The following is a 16,887-nucleotide window of genomic DNA, read 5'->3' on the forward strand; positions in this document are numbered from 1 at the left end:
AAGCCTTTACTTAACTGGTTCCATTCTTCACCCCTCTGCTCTTCTTAATACCATCTTCCACGGTCTCCTCTATTGTTATTGTTGTATTGCTGTAATTATAATTGTGTCCTGTCTTGTGAAATTTTTCTTATTTATTGTTGTAGTCTTCTTATTTATTGTTATTGTCATCCTGTAAAGCGCTTTGAGAAGCCACCTTTAAAGGCGCTATATAAAATAAAGTTTATTATTATTATTATTATTATTATTATTATTATTATTACCCTAAAGAAAGTTACTTCAAGTAAATATCTATACTAAGATTCTTTATTTTAGGCCCAACAGACATGAAGTATTCCACAACTCCTTAAATACAAACTAGAATTGTCAGAAACAGAATAAAAAAATAGTGCCACAGTTATTAACTATTTACATCAATTACCACAACCAGACAAGAAGAACCCAGCTGAATTCTGCACTTTGGTAAGGCTGGGCTCTTACAGTAGTGCTGTATCTATCAGGTACTGTAAGTTGTTCTTTTTTAAAAAACATCTCCGATAACTTTGTGAAAAAATTGAGGCAATCATAGTGGATAAAATCAAAAACTGATAGATGTCAGTAAACCAACCATCCCAGTTTTAGTTAAAATGATACTTCTGTTAGTTCATTATTCAAATAAAACAACTGAGAATGGATTCTGACTGTGACATGATTGTTAATTTAAAAATGAAAACTCCATACTATGCTGTATCTGCTTTACAAGACAATAAAAGGGAAAAACTTGTGTGACATTTAACATATTTTGTTAGCTAATACTATAACAAATGCAATAAGTCAACCTTAATATGATATGAGATGCAAGAAATAATTATGATTTCTCCATTCGTTTCACCGTTTTTATTTTTGACTCCCTGGGCTTATGCCAGTAGATGATCTTCAAGTACCAACACCAAAGATGTACAGAAACAGTGAAAATGACCTTTGTTGCAAAAGATACTAAAAAGGACATTCTACAAAAGAGACAATAACGCCAGTAATTAGATCCATAACAATCTTCTTTCTGTAAATCTAGGACCACTCTCGGGTTATTTTATGTAACTGGCAAAACACAGCTAAGACAAATGGAACAGTCTCACTTTAGAAAGTAAATAAGTTCACATTTCCTGTAAATGTATGACAAAACAGTTACAAATAAAGGAAGTAACACATGCCCAATAAAGTAACCTTGCACTACTAATGTGATTCTTAATGCACAAAGCATATAAACATTGATCACAATAAAAAGGCTCTCTCAAAGGAGCATTTACAAGGCTGCACCACTGTCTTCATAGAAAAAAATACAGATTTCAGTCAAACATATTAAACTAGATTCACTTTACACAGTTAAAGTGTAAGATGTAAATTTACAATGCATTTTAAGGACAGGTGTATAATACTTTAACCTAAAACTAATGAAGAAAAATATACAGTTCATTCATAAGTTAGTTAAAACAATTTCAAAATTCTATTTCACAGAATCTGCTTCATGAATAATGCATGCAGTGTTTCAGAGATCAGAAGAACCCAATGTCTTTTGCATTGATAAAAGAGCCCTGCATGCTGAATGCATCTCCAACAACTATCGCTTGGTCCTGTTCGATGCCCCATTCCCCCTCATCCTCCCCCGCCAGCTCGGCCTCGTAGCCGTTGCGGCTGTTCTCGTACAGGAAGACCTGCTGGTCCACGTGCGCGGGCGCAAGGCGGTTTCTCTTCCCACTCAGCACGTGGCCCGAAGAAGTGAAGAGCCTCTCGGGAAAGACGCTCGTGGCCGGGACACACCAGTACTTCTGGAGCACCTTCGGAAGGATCGGGAACAGGGCCAAGCGGTCGGACCACCAGCGGAGAGGGTCCTCGTTCAGTCCCAAAACCTTCTGCGATTTGAAATTGCTCAGCTCCTCCATCACTTGAGCGTGCAGCTCCTCCTGGTTTTCGTCAGTCCCCGAGGGGCAGAAAATCACAGCCAGCAAGTTGCCAGCATGGCTGGATGGCGGAGGAGAGGAGGTTGCCTGCCTTTTCACAGGCGGCTCATCGGAGAACTGCAGTGGGTCGTCAGCTGCACAGCCTTCCTTACACTTCTCCAACACGGCTTTAGCTTCTTCGATGACTCGGTTTTCCACTTGGGACCGCTCGAAGGGAGAAAGAAAGGGAAGCTTTTTGTAGCGGGGGTCAATAAAAGTCGCCACGTTCAGAAACATGTCGATCTCGGGTGTCTGCTGGTAGGTGGAGGACAGCTCCTTAGCGATGACCTCCTTGGCCATGCTGACCTCTTTGAGGTCGCTGTCTTTGGCTTTCAAGGTCGTATTTAAGAGCATGTGCAGGAGGGGCTTAACCATACTGATTGTGGGGTACTTGCAGGCCATCATCATGTCAGCCGCCTGCCTAAAAGGCTGCAGCAAGTCTACCAGGTCATCGACTATGCTCCACTCCGTCGTCTCGAGCATCAAGTGGTGATTGTTGCTGTCGTCCACCAGGACTGAAGCAATGACAAACTGCTGCTCTTTAAGACGCTGAAGCATGGCAAGGGTGGTTACCCAGCAGGTGACTCTGTCACTTATCAGCATGCACTGTGGCAGGCCTTGCAGCTTCTGCTTTTCTCTCAGCATGTACATCGCTTCATTGGACTGCTGGAAATACTCCACCAGCTTTCTACAGCGCCTTAAAAAGGTGCTTAGCTTAGGAAGCTCGAAGGCTTTTTCAACGCCTTTATTGACAGTGTGGCCAAAGCAGGGCATGTGCACCGGCAGATCGAGAAGAGAACAAGCTTTCGTTATATCTGGGGAACAGTTGGTAGTGGCACCATAGACTTTGCAGTTGATCCCCCATTCAACAAAGGCCTCATACAGGGCACGTGTGATATTCTCAGCACTGTTATCTTCTGGCACTTCGAAGGTTTTCAAGCACCTAGTAAAAAGCACAAGGCTATTAACACTACACCTGTTTAGAAAATGAGAGGAGAGAGAAATGTACGTCCTGTTTTGCGTCTCGCTTCTCCACAGATCGGTGGAAACGGCGCACCACACTACATCTGCAAATTCTTTAAACAGAGCTTCCCGCACTAGATAGTACTTTTGAGGGATGGCCTTTGTCGATACGTAGCTCCGGCTAGGAAGTTCGTATCTGGAGTCAGCCGTTTTCAGAAGGGTTTTAAAGGCAGGCTCATCAACCACTGAGACGGGGTACATTCCCTCGCAGATGAAGCTGACAACAGCCAAGGTCAGGTCCTGATGTTTTCTGTTCTCGTACCCATAGCTGGGCTTCATGATTAAGGCGTCCTGCGGAAAATGATGAGACGACTCGGGCTTAATTTTGGAAAAGGCCGTGGCAAACGCCTCCCTCATCTGTTCCGTGTTACTCTTCACGAATTCACAAAACTCATCTGGGTGGTTCTTTTCCAAGTGGTAGGAGAGGTTGGAGGTGTTCCCTGAATACGCAATCTGCGCCATGCAGATTCTACAATATATTTTCTTCCAGTGCAAGATGCATCCTTCAGCATCGGTGTCAAAGCCAAAGTACTTCCAGACCTTACTTTTTGCTCTGGGGTGAGCGACCAGTTTGAGGTCTGATGGGGAACTCTCCGAGCATTTAATCTCCATTGCTTCCGAGGCACCCAGATCCCCTTATGAACCTTCACTCATTAATGAGTACCTGCCAAAGGCAGCGAGATAAAGGCGTGAGACATTAAAAGGGAAAATGGAGAGGATTATTTCTTCGAACATGAATTTCAAAACAGCACCTAACCCTTTATAAAAAGAAGACATCAAAATGTATGCCCTGGTTTTAGCTTGATTCACTGGTAATCTGACACTCTCTAATGTGCTTCTGGATCACAGCGAAAGACTACACATTTCCGAAAATCTGGGTTATATATTCATTCGATAGTTAATGAATTTAACTAGAATTTCGGGCAACTTAAATGTAATTCACTTTTCACACATATCATCTGAAACAATGCTTCTAGGCAACGTTTGATGCCAAAATACTTTTTAAAGTGCTCAAAACAGATTTCACTGCTTGTCTAATTCCTCCCCAAGTCCCAGGTTAATTTGCTCACAAACGTCAATGTTAAAAGTATTTGTTTAAAACACCGCTGCCAATTTTCTGAGCTGGTGAAGATTCCATCAGAGACAACAGATTGATGAAATCTGACCTTGTAAGCTTCTATTTTTAAATTAATGAATCAGAAGGATTTAAAGTTGGGTCATGCAAAAATAAAGACAATTAAATAAAACTCTCAGGTATTAGACCAAAGAAAGTAAAATCTTCAGACAACTTTTAATATTAACAATTTAATAGTATTCCATATTTATTAGCGTTACAAAATTCTAATGAGGTCTCTCAGCAATTTAGAAAGCTGTTTTTTAAGTAGAACTAAGCAAAACATTTTTTCTATGTCTTCTACCTGAAAACAGGCTACACTTAAAAAAGTAAGAGTCAAGTTCATGGCTTTAAAGTACCCTGTTTAAAAACACCACTTGGTAGTCAGAGAGGATGACATCAGTTCATGAAATCAGAATAGAAAACAGTGTTTAGCAATGAATACATTAACAACAGCTTTAAAAGAATCTTAAGAGTTTATCAGTATTTAACCCTAAAGACATACATTTTTTTTTTAAAGGGATGGAACCAGTTTGCAAACCAAAGTTCACAATAAATCCCTTGTAATTTTACATACCTTAACATTGTTTGAATCTACTGCACATCACACACAAGATTTAGAAAAGCAGAGAAATGCCAGTACTATAATGGATGAATCTAATGTCTATATTCACTAAGCCTAAACATCAGATAATTATTTCTCTCTCCTTATTTGGTTACAGCATGATCCCATATAGTATTGGATTCCCCATGGAGAAACAAATTACTCTGTCATATAAAAACACATGAGTAACGTATAGAGACAGATAAAACCATTCTGTAACTTGTTATTGACAATCTACTTCAAAATACAGAATTCCAGTTTTCCAGAGTAGTGATCCTTGTGAAAACATGCTAGTGCTTCAAAATAAGTATATAGTTTGTCGAAACATTAAAGTGCTACAGAATACAGCCATAATTACTTTCTAAGCTTGCTTAGGTGTCCTTAATCTTTTTCAGGAATGCTTTTTGCGTGTACAAATCAAGACAGCAACCAGATTAAATACAAACTTCACACCAAACAATAAATGATTAATGTACCCATTTCAAATACGTGAGTTATGGCAGGGCTCACTACTACATAGTAGACTATACAGTCAATGCACTTCAAATAGATTGGATAGTAGTTTCAAGTTTTGGGAGCAGAAAAATATCATACATGTTAAAAGGTATAACAAGTCCTCTGCCTCTCTGCTCTTCATCTGTTTTTTAATAGGGGTCATCAAGGGCTATTCCTTATAATATACCCCCACACTAACTACAGTCAAGGTCAGGTCTGAGTAGGACATAGCACTGTATTAATTAGATGTCACTGTGAACTGCAAAACCCCACTGATTAGCAAATGTGGATTCACATTTATTGATGGATCACACAATGCAAAAAAGTACTAAGGACTGTCAATTTTCAAAAATGTACACTACGCTTCTCACACTTTATTGCACTATTTTCAAGGATTGAAATAGTGTCCACCTCCAACTTCATTCAACATTGATTCCTATTGGCATGAGGTATCCAAATGATTTTTTACTTTGGATTTTGTATTATACTCAATGGGAATATATATGTGAATATCAGGGATCAGCTCACTGCTACAGTAATTACCTGAAATATCCTACACTAGGAGAAGACGAACCTTTGCATACCCTTTGCCTACATGCCATTTGCCACTGGTCACACTGTGAGATGTGGAGCACGCTACAGAAGAAACATGTCTGACTGCAGCCCTCACTGACCTTGCTGGTAGCTCATGTGACCCAGGAGCCAGTGCTTCAGGGCAGGACGAGAATATGCTGGCCAGATCTAGGCCACTGCACCCCGGTGGTCCTCAAAAAGCTGGGCACCAAGGCTTTTGGATTACATGTCACAATTGGTGCCAACAGATGCCCTCTATACTACATCACTGATCCCAACTTGTGCTCTGTAAGACTGTACTGTACTAGTTTGCTTCTCAGATGCACTGGCCTGTTTTTCATAAAACTATCTTCAGATGCTTTGATCTCCAAAGGACCAATCAAAAACACTGAAGTGACACGCTAGCGATTAATAAGCATTTGTGTGCAGCACGAGGATGGGCGTCTTCCTGTAAATAATGACACCATTTATCTCAACACAAGGCAGCTTTCAAGTTTTGCTCACGCTGATCTTCTAGCTACTTCACGCTGTCTGCTAGTGAATCACAGAACTGCACATGACCTCAGAACAGTACAAACCATTGCTGGTGTATGTCCTTGAAGGTTACTTTTCACCTACATGTCTACTTGAAAAGAAAATATTAAACATCAGCCTCTTAGGTCAAGAAGATCACATTTAAAAAAAACAAATTTATACGGCAAGACAATCAAGAATACAGAGACAACTGTGTAGGCAACAAATCAAAAGAGGGTACATGATGAAAATGGGTGAAAGGTTCTTATTGCTAAATCCTTGCACAATGTACTGTACATAGCTGTGAATTAAAAATGGCCTTCTCTACATTTGTATGAGACTGAGAAGGAAAAATAAATCTTCGTATTCAAATTTATAAGTAACTGGAAGAAGTCAAGCTCCTTTTTCAGTGTGCATTATGAATATTGTGAAAAAGAATTTACATTTACACAAAACCACACACTCACACCAGGGACAATTTTCCCAGAAGCCAATTATCCAACTAGTTTGTGCTTGATTGTAGGAGGAAATCAGAGCACCTGAAGGAAACCTACCTGAACAAGGGAAGAACATACAAACTCCACTCAGAACTGAACCCAGGGCCCAGCACTGAGAGGCAGCATTGTTAATGCTATGTTCTGGCACCTTAAAGTTTATAGAGTTGCTGAGCAGGAGCTGCCAGACATGTCAGGCACAAATCTGCATGTTGCCAACCCGTTTTACAAGCAGAATAAACACCTGATCAGCTGATTCTCATGTTTTCTTTACTGACTCCCACTTAAAACTTTTAACCAAAAATTGATGTTGGATGTTGGTTCATATGCTGTAAGGTTTTAAATTAATCTTCCGTCCATCCATCTTCGAAACTGCTTTATATCCAGTAGCTGGTCGTAGAGGGAGATGGAACTGAATCCAGCAAGCCATGGAAGAAAAACATGATACACCCTGCCTGGGACACCAGGCACACACAGACACATACACACTCACAAAAGAGCAAATTTTCCCAGAAGCCAATTCATCTACCAGTATGTCTTTGGACTGTGGGAGGAAACCGGAGCACCCAGAGAAAACCCACACAAACACAGGGAGAACATACGAACTCCATGCCGATAGCACCCTCAGAATGAGCCCAGGGCCCCAAGCGCTGCGAGGTAGCCATGCAAAATACCGCACCAAGGTGCTGGCCTGCCTTGCCACATCTTTGTCATAAATGAAAATATGAAACAACATTCCGGTTGCGACTGAGCCACAATCCTTTCAAGCACTTGCTTCTCTCCATTCCAGTGAACTGCATTTCCTGTTAGACTTGCTGCCTGGATTTCAAATGATGATTTGTTGTGAGAAGCAAAGAAACTCATTATACAGACTTCTCCCTTGATAGTACACTTGCTTTCAGCTTTCTTATGAATCCTCTGTACAAAAACTGCAAACAAGATCCTTTAGCCAAGTTTAATTCTACAAAATATAATTAAGCATCGTAAGTGAAAAGTGTACGAGAGTTCTAGTTTTAGTCTGGGCAATGCAGCACCAACAAACACACAAAAAGAGCTTGCGAGGTATTATCTCATTATTCAGATTCAGATTTTTTTTTCTCTGCTTGGATAATTGAATTTGATACTAGCTAAAGCTGCCACGTCGGCTTTGCCCACTTTACATCCCCTAGGAGTCTGGCGTTGTTTCCTCCTCTTCCGCTTTTTTTTTCATCAATTTGCTTGATGGCACGCAAATCAGAGCAAGATAACTTTGAAGCCCCTTCTCTTGCATTTTAATTGCTAGGCAAACCACATCTTTTTTAAAATCAGTTTCAGCAGATTCGGCATCACTTGGGATGCATCTTCCACAGTCCTTCTGCTGCACCAGCGGCAGACAGGAAAACACTTCCCGGCCTCTCACTTCTGAAATGAAGTGACTCTATAGACACTTCTGCTCTGTACCTGTAACCTACAGTACTACTCGTTCAGTTGAAACAAAGAAGCACTCTGGAGATTTTGATCAGTTAAAAGAATAAAACAAACAGCACCACAGTAGTCACCTGACAAAGTTGCTGATTATTTTCTCTACTTCGCAGACAGGTGCAGAGGCTGGGGCCAGATTGCTCAGTCTGATGTTAGTCCTATAGGCTCAGCTTTATTACTGTATGTAGGCTGACAACCTGATGGTATGTAATGCTGGATGTCTGTCACAGTCACCACAGAAGCATAGCCACCATTGGGTTGACACAAGGCAGCCTTTATGCAGCAAGCAGCCCCAGTGCATGGAGGATCACTGGCAGAAATGTGAAACCGCACCTTTAATTAAGGTTGAAATTTAAGGTCACCCTGCACAAGGGCAAAATGGAATTTAGTCAGGACTGAGACTTTGCTTATTTTCAAAAGTGCCATGGGATCTTTAATGACTTCAGGTTAACATCATGTCCAAGCAGTGACACCTCCTAAAGCTTTTGTTTTGGGGTGGGGGGAATTCTGGTCCACAGGGAATACTGCCACCTACTGGTCCACTATCACCACTTGCAGCAGTACTGGTCTGCCCTCACAGTGCTGCTAGGATGGTTATCCTGAAACCACACAATAAAAGATGTACAAGTAGCTGCTTTCCTTATTACAATTTAAATACTTGTTTCTTTAAATAAAACACTGTTCCAGAATAGGTGTGTATACTGTATATTAGGACAACTGATTTTAAAGTTAAGCATACTGTAACAATAATCTTGCGGCTGCTTAAGTTATAACAATTGTCCACTTCTACATTTCAGACCTTTATGACCTATAGTTTCACATTGGAGATCACGTGAAGAATGGCATCACTGTATTTAATCTGTGCCTAATCAAACAGGACTTAAGCCAAATATTTACTGCACAGGGTCATAGTCACAAAGCACTTAGTGGAAGCTGATCACTTGGTATACAATACAGTTACAACTACGGGTGGTTAAAAGTAAATTTAGAAATAAAATACTGAACTTAAGAAATACTGACAAGTTTTTGAAGCTGTGAAAACCAATTTTATATTTTACATTACATTATTCAGAAGAATATCTATTATTGGTTTCACATATAATTTAAAAGTTCTTTTTATATAGTCGCTGCTTGATAGCTTCAAAATACCCAAAAGATGGTACAAGATGAAAATGAGCGAAATCCGTTTAAACGAAATGGGAATCATATGATCGAGAGCAGTTCCTTCTCTGCTAAGGAGAGACAGAAATCCACTACAAGGAACAAGATCAAGAAACTGCTACGAGAAGCTGGTACAAATACGGTACAGCCCTCCGCTTTAAGATACTGTAACGATTAAATATAACTGCCAGCGATCTATCTTTGAGAGTGACTATACAGTATATAAGAAAAATGTGCCAGTGATATCATTTCAGACACGCTTTTACACAAACTGTACTTGTGACAATTTGATCAAATTCAAATAACCTCTTCATAATTAGAAAACAATTATACACAGCTACTGTACACACTAACTATGACTCTGAGTACGATACTAAAAGATATGTATTACGCATGGACTTTGGCCTGTTTGGAAAATTGTAAGCAGTTGTCACAACGATCCACAATAAGGAAAACTGGTCAAGTGATATGTCTGTTTCAGAGCAAAGAGTCGGTTCTAACCTGGCAGAGTGAACGATTTGTTGAAGAGCTGGTACAGGAGAACCTTAAAGCCGATATAATACACCTTCAACACTGAGAGAACCACCGAACACAGCGACATGTCTGCATTGATCGTTCTCCAGCCGCCTGTTACTGCGTGCCCCGTCCTTTTCTGTCCGGAGTCCGCCTTCGGCAGCAGCGCTGACACCCCACCCCGCGGAAACTTGTGCTTCTCAAACCACAGTTCCGCCGTCGGATCTGCATACAGCACAATGACCAAGCCGTGCTAAAATTAGTATGTAGCTTGCAAAAATCTCATTCGCCCACCCGAAGACCGCACATAATCAGCTAACCACCGGTATATTCATTATTTATCATTTATATTTTATTTAAGAAAAACAAAATCGTCCAGAATTTTAGGCTTAAATACAAATAACTTCAACAAACTAAAATATAATTAATCATTTTTACTATAGTTTACCAGTCATGTGGAAATATTTTAAAATCTAAATACTGAGTAGTGTACCTTATTATATGCTCTGCTGGTATCTGTTACTGCCACTGCCTGTTCAAAGGAATCTAACAAGCTAAATGCATATTTTTCAAACCCAGATTACCTAGAAACTGATATCTTATAGTTACTTCTCTAGCTATTTTTTCACAATAAGATAATATCACTTTATTAGCCATATACAATTTCTTGCATTAGGAATTCGTCTTTTCACATACCCCATTTTGTTCTCCATGAGACACAGACAGGGAGAGAAGCTTAGGGTCAGAGCACAGGGTCAGAGCACAGGGTCAGCCATTGTACAGCACCCCTGGAGCAGTTGGGGTTAAGGGCCTTGCTCAGGGGCCCGACAGAGTAGGATTCCTCTGCCAGCTGCAGGGTTTGAACTGGCAACCTTCCAGCCACAGTGCCCCTGCTCCACCCAATAACTGATATGGTTAATGGAGGTAAGACTTCAGTATTTATGTTAAGTTGATAATTAAAATTTCTAGTTACTGCTAATTGTAATAACTTACCTGTAATCAATTCGAATAAATTTGTATTAATACTAAAAATATTTCATGAAGTGAATCTACGTACAATTGGTAACACCTGGCTGTGTCAACATTTCCAGCTCCAAAGCAAGGTGGTGTTTACCGAGATGGAACGGTCTCAGATTCAGTGATCAAAGCAACCCACTGAAACTAAGCAGGTGTGAGCCTGATCAGTACCTGGATGGGAGACCACCTGGGAAAGCTAAGGTTGCTGCTGGAACAGGTATTAGTGGAGCTATTAGGGGGTGCTCACCCTACAGGCTGTGTGGCACCTAATGCCCCAGTATAGTTATAGGGACAGTATAGTGTGAAAAGGTGCTGACCTTTGGATGAGATGTAAAACTGAGGTCCTGACTCTCTGTGGTCATTAAAAATCCCACTAGCATCTCTTCCAGCTGCAACCTCAGCTTTCCCACCAGGTCTCCCAGCCACATGCTAGACAGGCTCACACCTGCTGAGCTTCAGTGGGCTACCAGTTTGAGTTGTAAGGTGATATGGCTGCTGGCTATATCATATTATTAAGATTAATTTAAATGTTTATTACTGTATCCAACAGAATTTCTTAAGAGAAAACACACCTTTGATTTAAGCTCCATTTAAAAGAGATGATTATATCAGAAATGTTACAGAAAACAGTACAACACAACACATCGAGATGTTACAAGAACACCATAAAATTCCAAATTTTAAATACTGAATACCCTCAAAATTGGCTATGGATACATATTCTCTGTAATGGTGAAGTCCACTGCAGATTCTGGATCAGTCCAGTTGTCTCTTTGGAACTGAAATAATATTACGTCATAACTACAGGGATTCCATGCAGTTTTTGTGCTTATTTTGATTTGCGCAAAAAGTTCAGGACATTTTATTAAAGACAAAACATAAATCTGTTCCTAAAGCAACACAACCTATTTTTAGTTAAAATATTAAACATTTCCCTTTGCTATAGATGAAAAGGAAGGTATGATTTGCATTTTATATTATTATTATTATTATTATTGTTGCCGTTGTTGTTGTATTAGATGGAGTGGTGTCCTATCCAAGGTGAATCCTGCTTTGTGCCTGTTGCTTGCTGGGATAGGGTCCAGCTCTCCAGCAACCCTGAATTGGATGAAGCGATTAGAAAATGGATGGATGGAATAATAATTATTATTATTCAAAGTAATGATAGAGAATAGAGGACTATAATTCCTGCCAAGGGTGTAAGAGGTAAGACATCTGGTGTAAGACCCAGTAATAAACATGGTCTGGCTCATTTAAACTTTACAAAAAGTTACAGTATATTCATCCATTCGCCAATGAAATGATTTTCTAAAAAAATAGATAGCCCGACAAAGATCCTTCACAGGGGTTTAGTTGAAGCAAGTGCTTGTCTTCCACTTATGCCAAATGTAATGAAGAAGTTAAAACTGCTGTCAATAGACTTATAGGATGAAAAACATCCCTCTAGACAGCTACTGATCTGTGTTCAGTTCTGGCATTGGGAAGAGACAGGTGTCTGACAGAGGAAGGTGACAGCTGTGGCACCTGTCACAGCTGACAATGAATGCAGGTAGTGATGAGCTGAATCACTCAGGACAGCGCCAAAGCAGTTGGCATGAGAGACGACAGCGTGGCTACTATTTTTAAAGAAATACACACCTGATTGTATAACAACAGGGTTTAACCATAAGTCTAAACAAGAGCTCCAATCCATTGTTTATCAGCCTTTTATCTATGGCTTTATTTTAAAATGTCATACAATGGTTAAATTCTGTTCCTCTTTGCGAATGCTTTGAGTTCAATCCGCAGGTCAAGTTGTCTGTTAATAGAAATTGCTATTAGCACAGAAATATGGTGCAAGAATTCAAACAGAGTTCACACTGATGTTGTCTCTTCTAAATTATGTTGTATGCAGTACTACAGATATATACAAGAATTAGGTGAAAAAGTCCGTTCCTGTTCTCCTCTGTATTGTTTGGATTTGAGTTGAGTTAAATCCCCTTACTTGAATATATTATATGAATTTGCTTAAATAGACCATTCAAGATGCTTTTTTAGTATTACAGAATTAGTTTCTTAATGTTATTTTTTGTGGTAAACATTATGCAACAGGTGTGTTTTTATGCTATAATCTAATCAACACTGCACCAGAAACATCTTTAAGCAAGTCAACCTCTGTTAGCCAAGCAGTCTAAGGAGACACTTGATGTAAAAGGCACTTTTATATCAACATCAAAAGCCTGTTAATAAAGACATTTTTTTATTTTATGCAGATTTTCCCACCATTCCTTCTTTACAAATAAATATTGGCTTTGTGTCCAGTGAAGAGACATCACATTCACCAGCTGTAAATCAAATTAGAATTAGCCAACAGAAACAGACAGACACTTATCAGTTCATTTTTTCCTGCTTTGTTATGCTATTCTGATATCATGTTCCTTTTTGTACAGGACATTTAATGAAACAATTAGCTGTCTGCTTGTGACATGATTTTACTATTTCATTTAAACGGCTCCTGGAAACTGTCACTGTCACCTTTTAACCTTGGAGTTGGTTAGAAAATGAATCTAAAGAAGATCCCGAATCTACATAAACAATGGATTAGAGCTCTTCTTTAAAAAAAACAAGAAATACAATATAAACTACGATGAACTGGAATTATGAAAAAAGGATTACACTGAAGTGCAGTACAGTTAAGACATCACAGAATGTACTGTACTTCACTTAGTGAATTTACTAATCCACCTCACTGTGCAACAGAGGCTCAGTCATCTTAGAAAAACATTTCAGCTTCATTGTGTTTACGTGATAGTAAGTTAAAAGTAAAATTGAAATGGAAAAAGTTAAAACTGGTTTCCTTTTCTGGCCCATAACAGTATTGTAAATACGCCTGTTGGACGAGTACCCAAATCCTTATTGAGTAATAGTGGATAATGGATCTTCTTCAGCTTGCATCATTGGACAGGGGAAGAGTTGAATTTCACTTAATGCTACTTCATTTTTTCTGTTTCAGCTCACATCACTAAGATAATCACTTAAACTTTAAAAGTCAGAGTGCAGAGCGTTTGCAAGTGCTGACAGAGGAATTTAACAAAAAAGGAAAGAATAATGTTCAAAATCACAGATACTTGACGTTATAATCATTGAATTATATTCTCTCTTTTGTTTCATCAACTGTTTTTTAAAATATTTTTACATTTTAGCAAGGAAGTGGTTATATGCAGACCATGTTTCATAAACAATATTTGTACAAATTAAAACCCTCTATGAATCACTAATGTGAAATAATTTCCCATATATTTTTTAAATCAACAAAACATCAAAATCAACAATTCAGCCAGTAAGATATGGTCCTTTGAGTAACTAAATAACACGGATCTGAACTTAATCTCTGTGAAAACTCTAAATCTACTCAAAATATACATTATTAAATTATGTTTTAGAAGCTATTGGGGATGACCATTGGAAAAACTTTATGTAATATTTAAACAGTGTGTCCACTTCATTATCAAAATTGTAACATACTGTACGGTACACCTTTAGCACTAATAATATTTTAAGAGATTTCAAGGTCCTTCACTTCAAATAATAGTCAAATGCTTATATGTATCTAAAACACTAAGTAAAATATATAATTTTGAACAAATATTAAACATTTTTAAATATACTACCTCCATATTATTTTTGTACTGGGAAAAACAAGCTTTTATATCATCTGAAATCCTATCTAATGTTCCTTGCCATGATCTGAATAACAATTTTCCACATTCTCTGTGTAGAACACATTTAGTTATTTTTATAAGAAGGGAGTAAATTTCTTGGCCCTGGGGGTAGAGTCTTCTGCAAGACACTGCATCCTTAAAGGGATATGGAGCAAATTCCCTTTGACAGCTTTCAAACACCAGTGTAACCTGAGAAGCATGCATACTGGTGTTGGCCACGTACTGTACACTTGATTAAAAATATGTCTTTGTTGGTTTAATTCTAAAAAAGATAAAGGCTTATATCAGTTTTTGAGCAATACACGCAATACAGATCTTTTATTCAGCTTTCGCAAAGCTGGAGTTTGGAATCAAATGCTCGTGAATATTTTGTCAGGAAACAGCTTCCAGGCAGATTCTGGGATGGATTTTACAAACTGAATGTTTGAACTGTGCCTAGAAAAGGTGGAGCACAAATGAACAAAGATCACTTGGGTTTAGTTCGATATATTCAGTAAAAAGGGGGATCTATATTGAAATGTAACAGTAACCTCAGTCCCTGCCTGGGCTGTAGGGCTGGGTTTTTGACTACCTACTAGTCATCTCTCCCACGGGCACCTGCTGTCCCACAGTTTATATTTTGTTCACACAGTGTAAAAGTAGGAGATGACTGGCTGGGCACTACCGGATGAATCTACTGCTGGATCTGAGTTTTACCCAACCATAGAGCGAGTGGGAAGGAATGATATTTTTAAACCCACATTATTGCATTATTTGTTATTTTCCTTGATGTAAAATGAAGCTTTTTCAAACATTTCTCTCTACTAGAACTATAACAAAAACATTAACAGATGTGGAAAAAACAGCTACAGTAATTTCCAAAAAGCAATTAAAAGTCAAGAAAGTAAAAATATCATGACCCTTTCCTACAAGCAAATACGCATGATACTGTAGGTAAAGAAATGGAGTAAAATCACTTTTAGTTCAGTTGACAGGTATTAAAATGATTATTTCACACTGGACCAAGTTCTGGTTGATTTTATCTGCAGAAATACCCTATATACTGTAAATTAAATTTATTCTTTCTGTAATGATAGTAACAGGTAGTTTTTCACCCTCTGTTTGTGACCAGACATTGGGGACTACTGTCCCCCTTGAAATATTATGCTAAGTTTTCCCCCCAGACTTGTTTCCAGTCCAGTAGAGTTAAATTAACATTTTTTGACTAAAAAGTCATTCTTCGGGTTGAGCAAAATACCAAGAACCCAATTACTGGTACAGCAGTTGTTCTTCTATGCCTAATGTAAATGGTGGAATAAGCAAAAAGAACGGCTGCCTCAGTTTGATCCCCACATGTGTGATTCACACTTCCCAGAAAATTGCAAAATCCTCCATGCCAAAGACCTAATCTGGAGAGCAACAACAAATTTACAATCTAATGCCATGAACCTCTGATACACACAGCAAATCATTGGACGTCTTGTAGGGACGGCTGCTGTCCTGAACTTATCTCGACATATCCAGGCATTCTCGTTGAAGGAAATTTATCATAATCCGCTGTACAGGTCAAATATACAAATCCTATCCACTTTGACTACAGACAACATGACAAGCCAAACAGCATTCAAGATAAAATCACTGCCAAGAGCACATTGGGTCTCTATCATATGTGACTTTTAGTGCTGCGTAATATGAGGTCTTTCAACACTGTGTTGTACACATGCTTTCTGCCACAAAGTGAAATCAAGCTTCAGCTAATCAGTATTATGCACTTTTTTGGGGGTTTTGGAAATGAATCTTATCAACATGTTGCCAATGAGAAAGATAGTGAAGGGAGCTTTTTATTTGCTTTGATTAGGGTGATCCTCCTTTATGATGGATCAATCAATCAAATAAATCACCCAATTTGATTCTTATATAGCACCTTTCAATCCAGAGCATTCCCAGGGTGCTTTCATAAATTATACATACAAAAAAGTACAGTAAACCAAAACAGAAATACAATGAAACCTAGTATAAATGTGAAGTTAAAAAAGAAATAGACAAATAATTGAAGGCCATCAAAAAAAAAACATTTTGAGGTGAGATTTGAAAACATCAAAGGGTATTTCATTCTCAATGCAAAGATATTCTTGCTATGTTGAGTTACAGGACACAACAAACATGATTCCAGAAACGACTAGAAAATTGCAAATTCGAAAGACAAAAAATTAAATACAAGCCAGTAATAAAAAGCAGCAGCATGCAGAGACGTTTTCCATCTTGA

The 16,887-nt window shown here is 38.7% G+C and overlaps 2 protein-coding genes across 3 annotated transcripts in view; both read right to left on the reverse strand.

The window, feature by feature from the left end:
* The window catches only part of LOC148676590 (polyprenol dehydrogenase), a 76,708-nt gene extending 63,016 nt beyond the window's left edge, over positions 1-13,692 (reverse strand). The window contains exons 1-2 of the mRNA XM_088644136.1: positions 13,671-13,692; positions 9,913-10,149 (exon numbers count right to left, since the gene is read on the reverse strand). Of these exons, the coding sequence (XP_088500262.1) occupies positions 9,913-10,149; positions 13,671-13,692 (259 nt within the window). The remainder of the gene's footprint in view (positions 1-9,912; positions 10,150-13,670) is intronic.
* LOC148676591 (E3 SUMO-protein ligase ZBED1-like) overlaps positions 859-16,887 on the reverse strand; it is a 29,025-nt gene continuing 12,996 nt past the window's right edge. Inside the window, exons 1-2 of one of the 2 annotated variants that reach the window (XM_088609327.1) lie at positions 9,913-10,051; positions 859-3,660 (exon numbers count right to left, since the gene is read on the reverse strand). In XM_088609327.1, the coding sequence (XP_088465453.1) occupies positions 1,530-3,608 (2,079 nt within the window). In that variant the 5' untranslated portion in view covers positions 3,609-3,660; positions 9,913-10,051 and the 3' untranslated portion in view covers positions 859-1,529. Of the gene's footprint in view, positions 3,661-9,912; positions 10,052-16,887 lie in introns of those variants that run through there. The other variant, XM_088609338.1, reaches the window with a different exon arrangement.

Source organism: Lepisosteus platostomus, chromosome 2, assembly GCF_059453375.1.
Source record: "Lepisosteus platostomus isolate fLepPlt1 chromosome 2, fLepPlt1.hap1, whole genome shotgun sequence".
NCBI classification, from domain to species: Eukaryota; Metazoa; Chordata; class Actinopteri; order Semionotiformes; family Lepisosteidae; genus Lepisosteus; species Lepisosteus platostomus.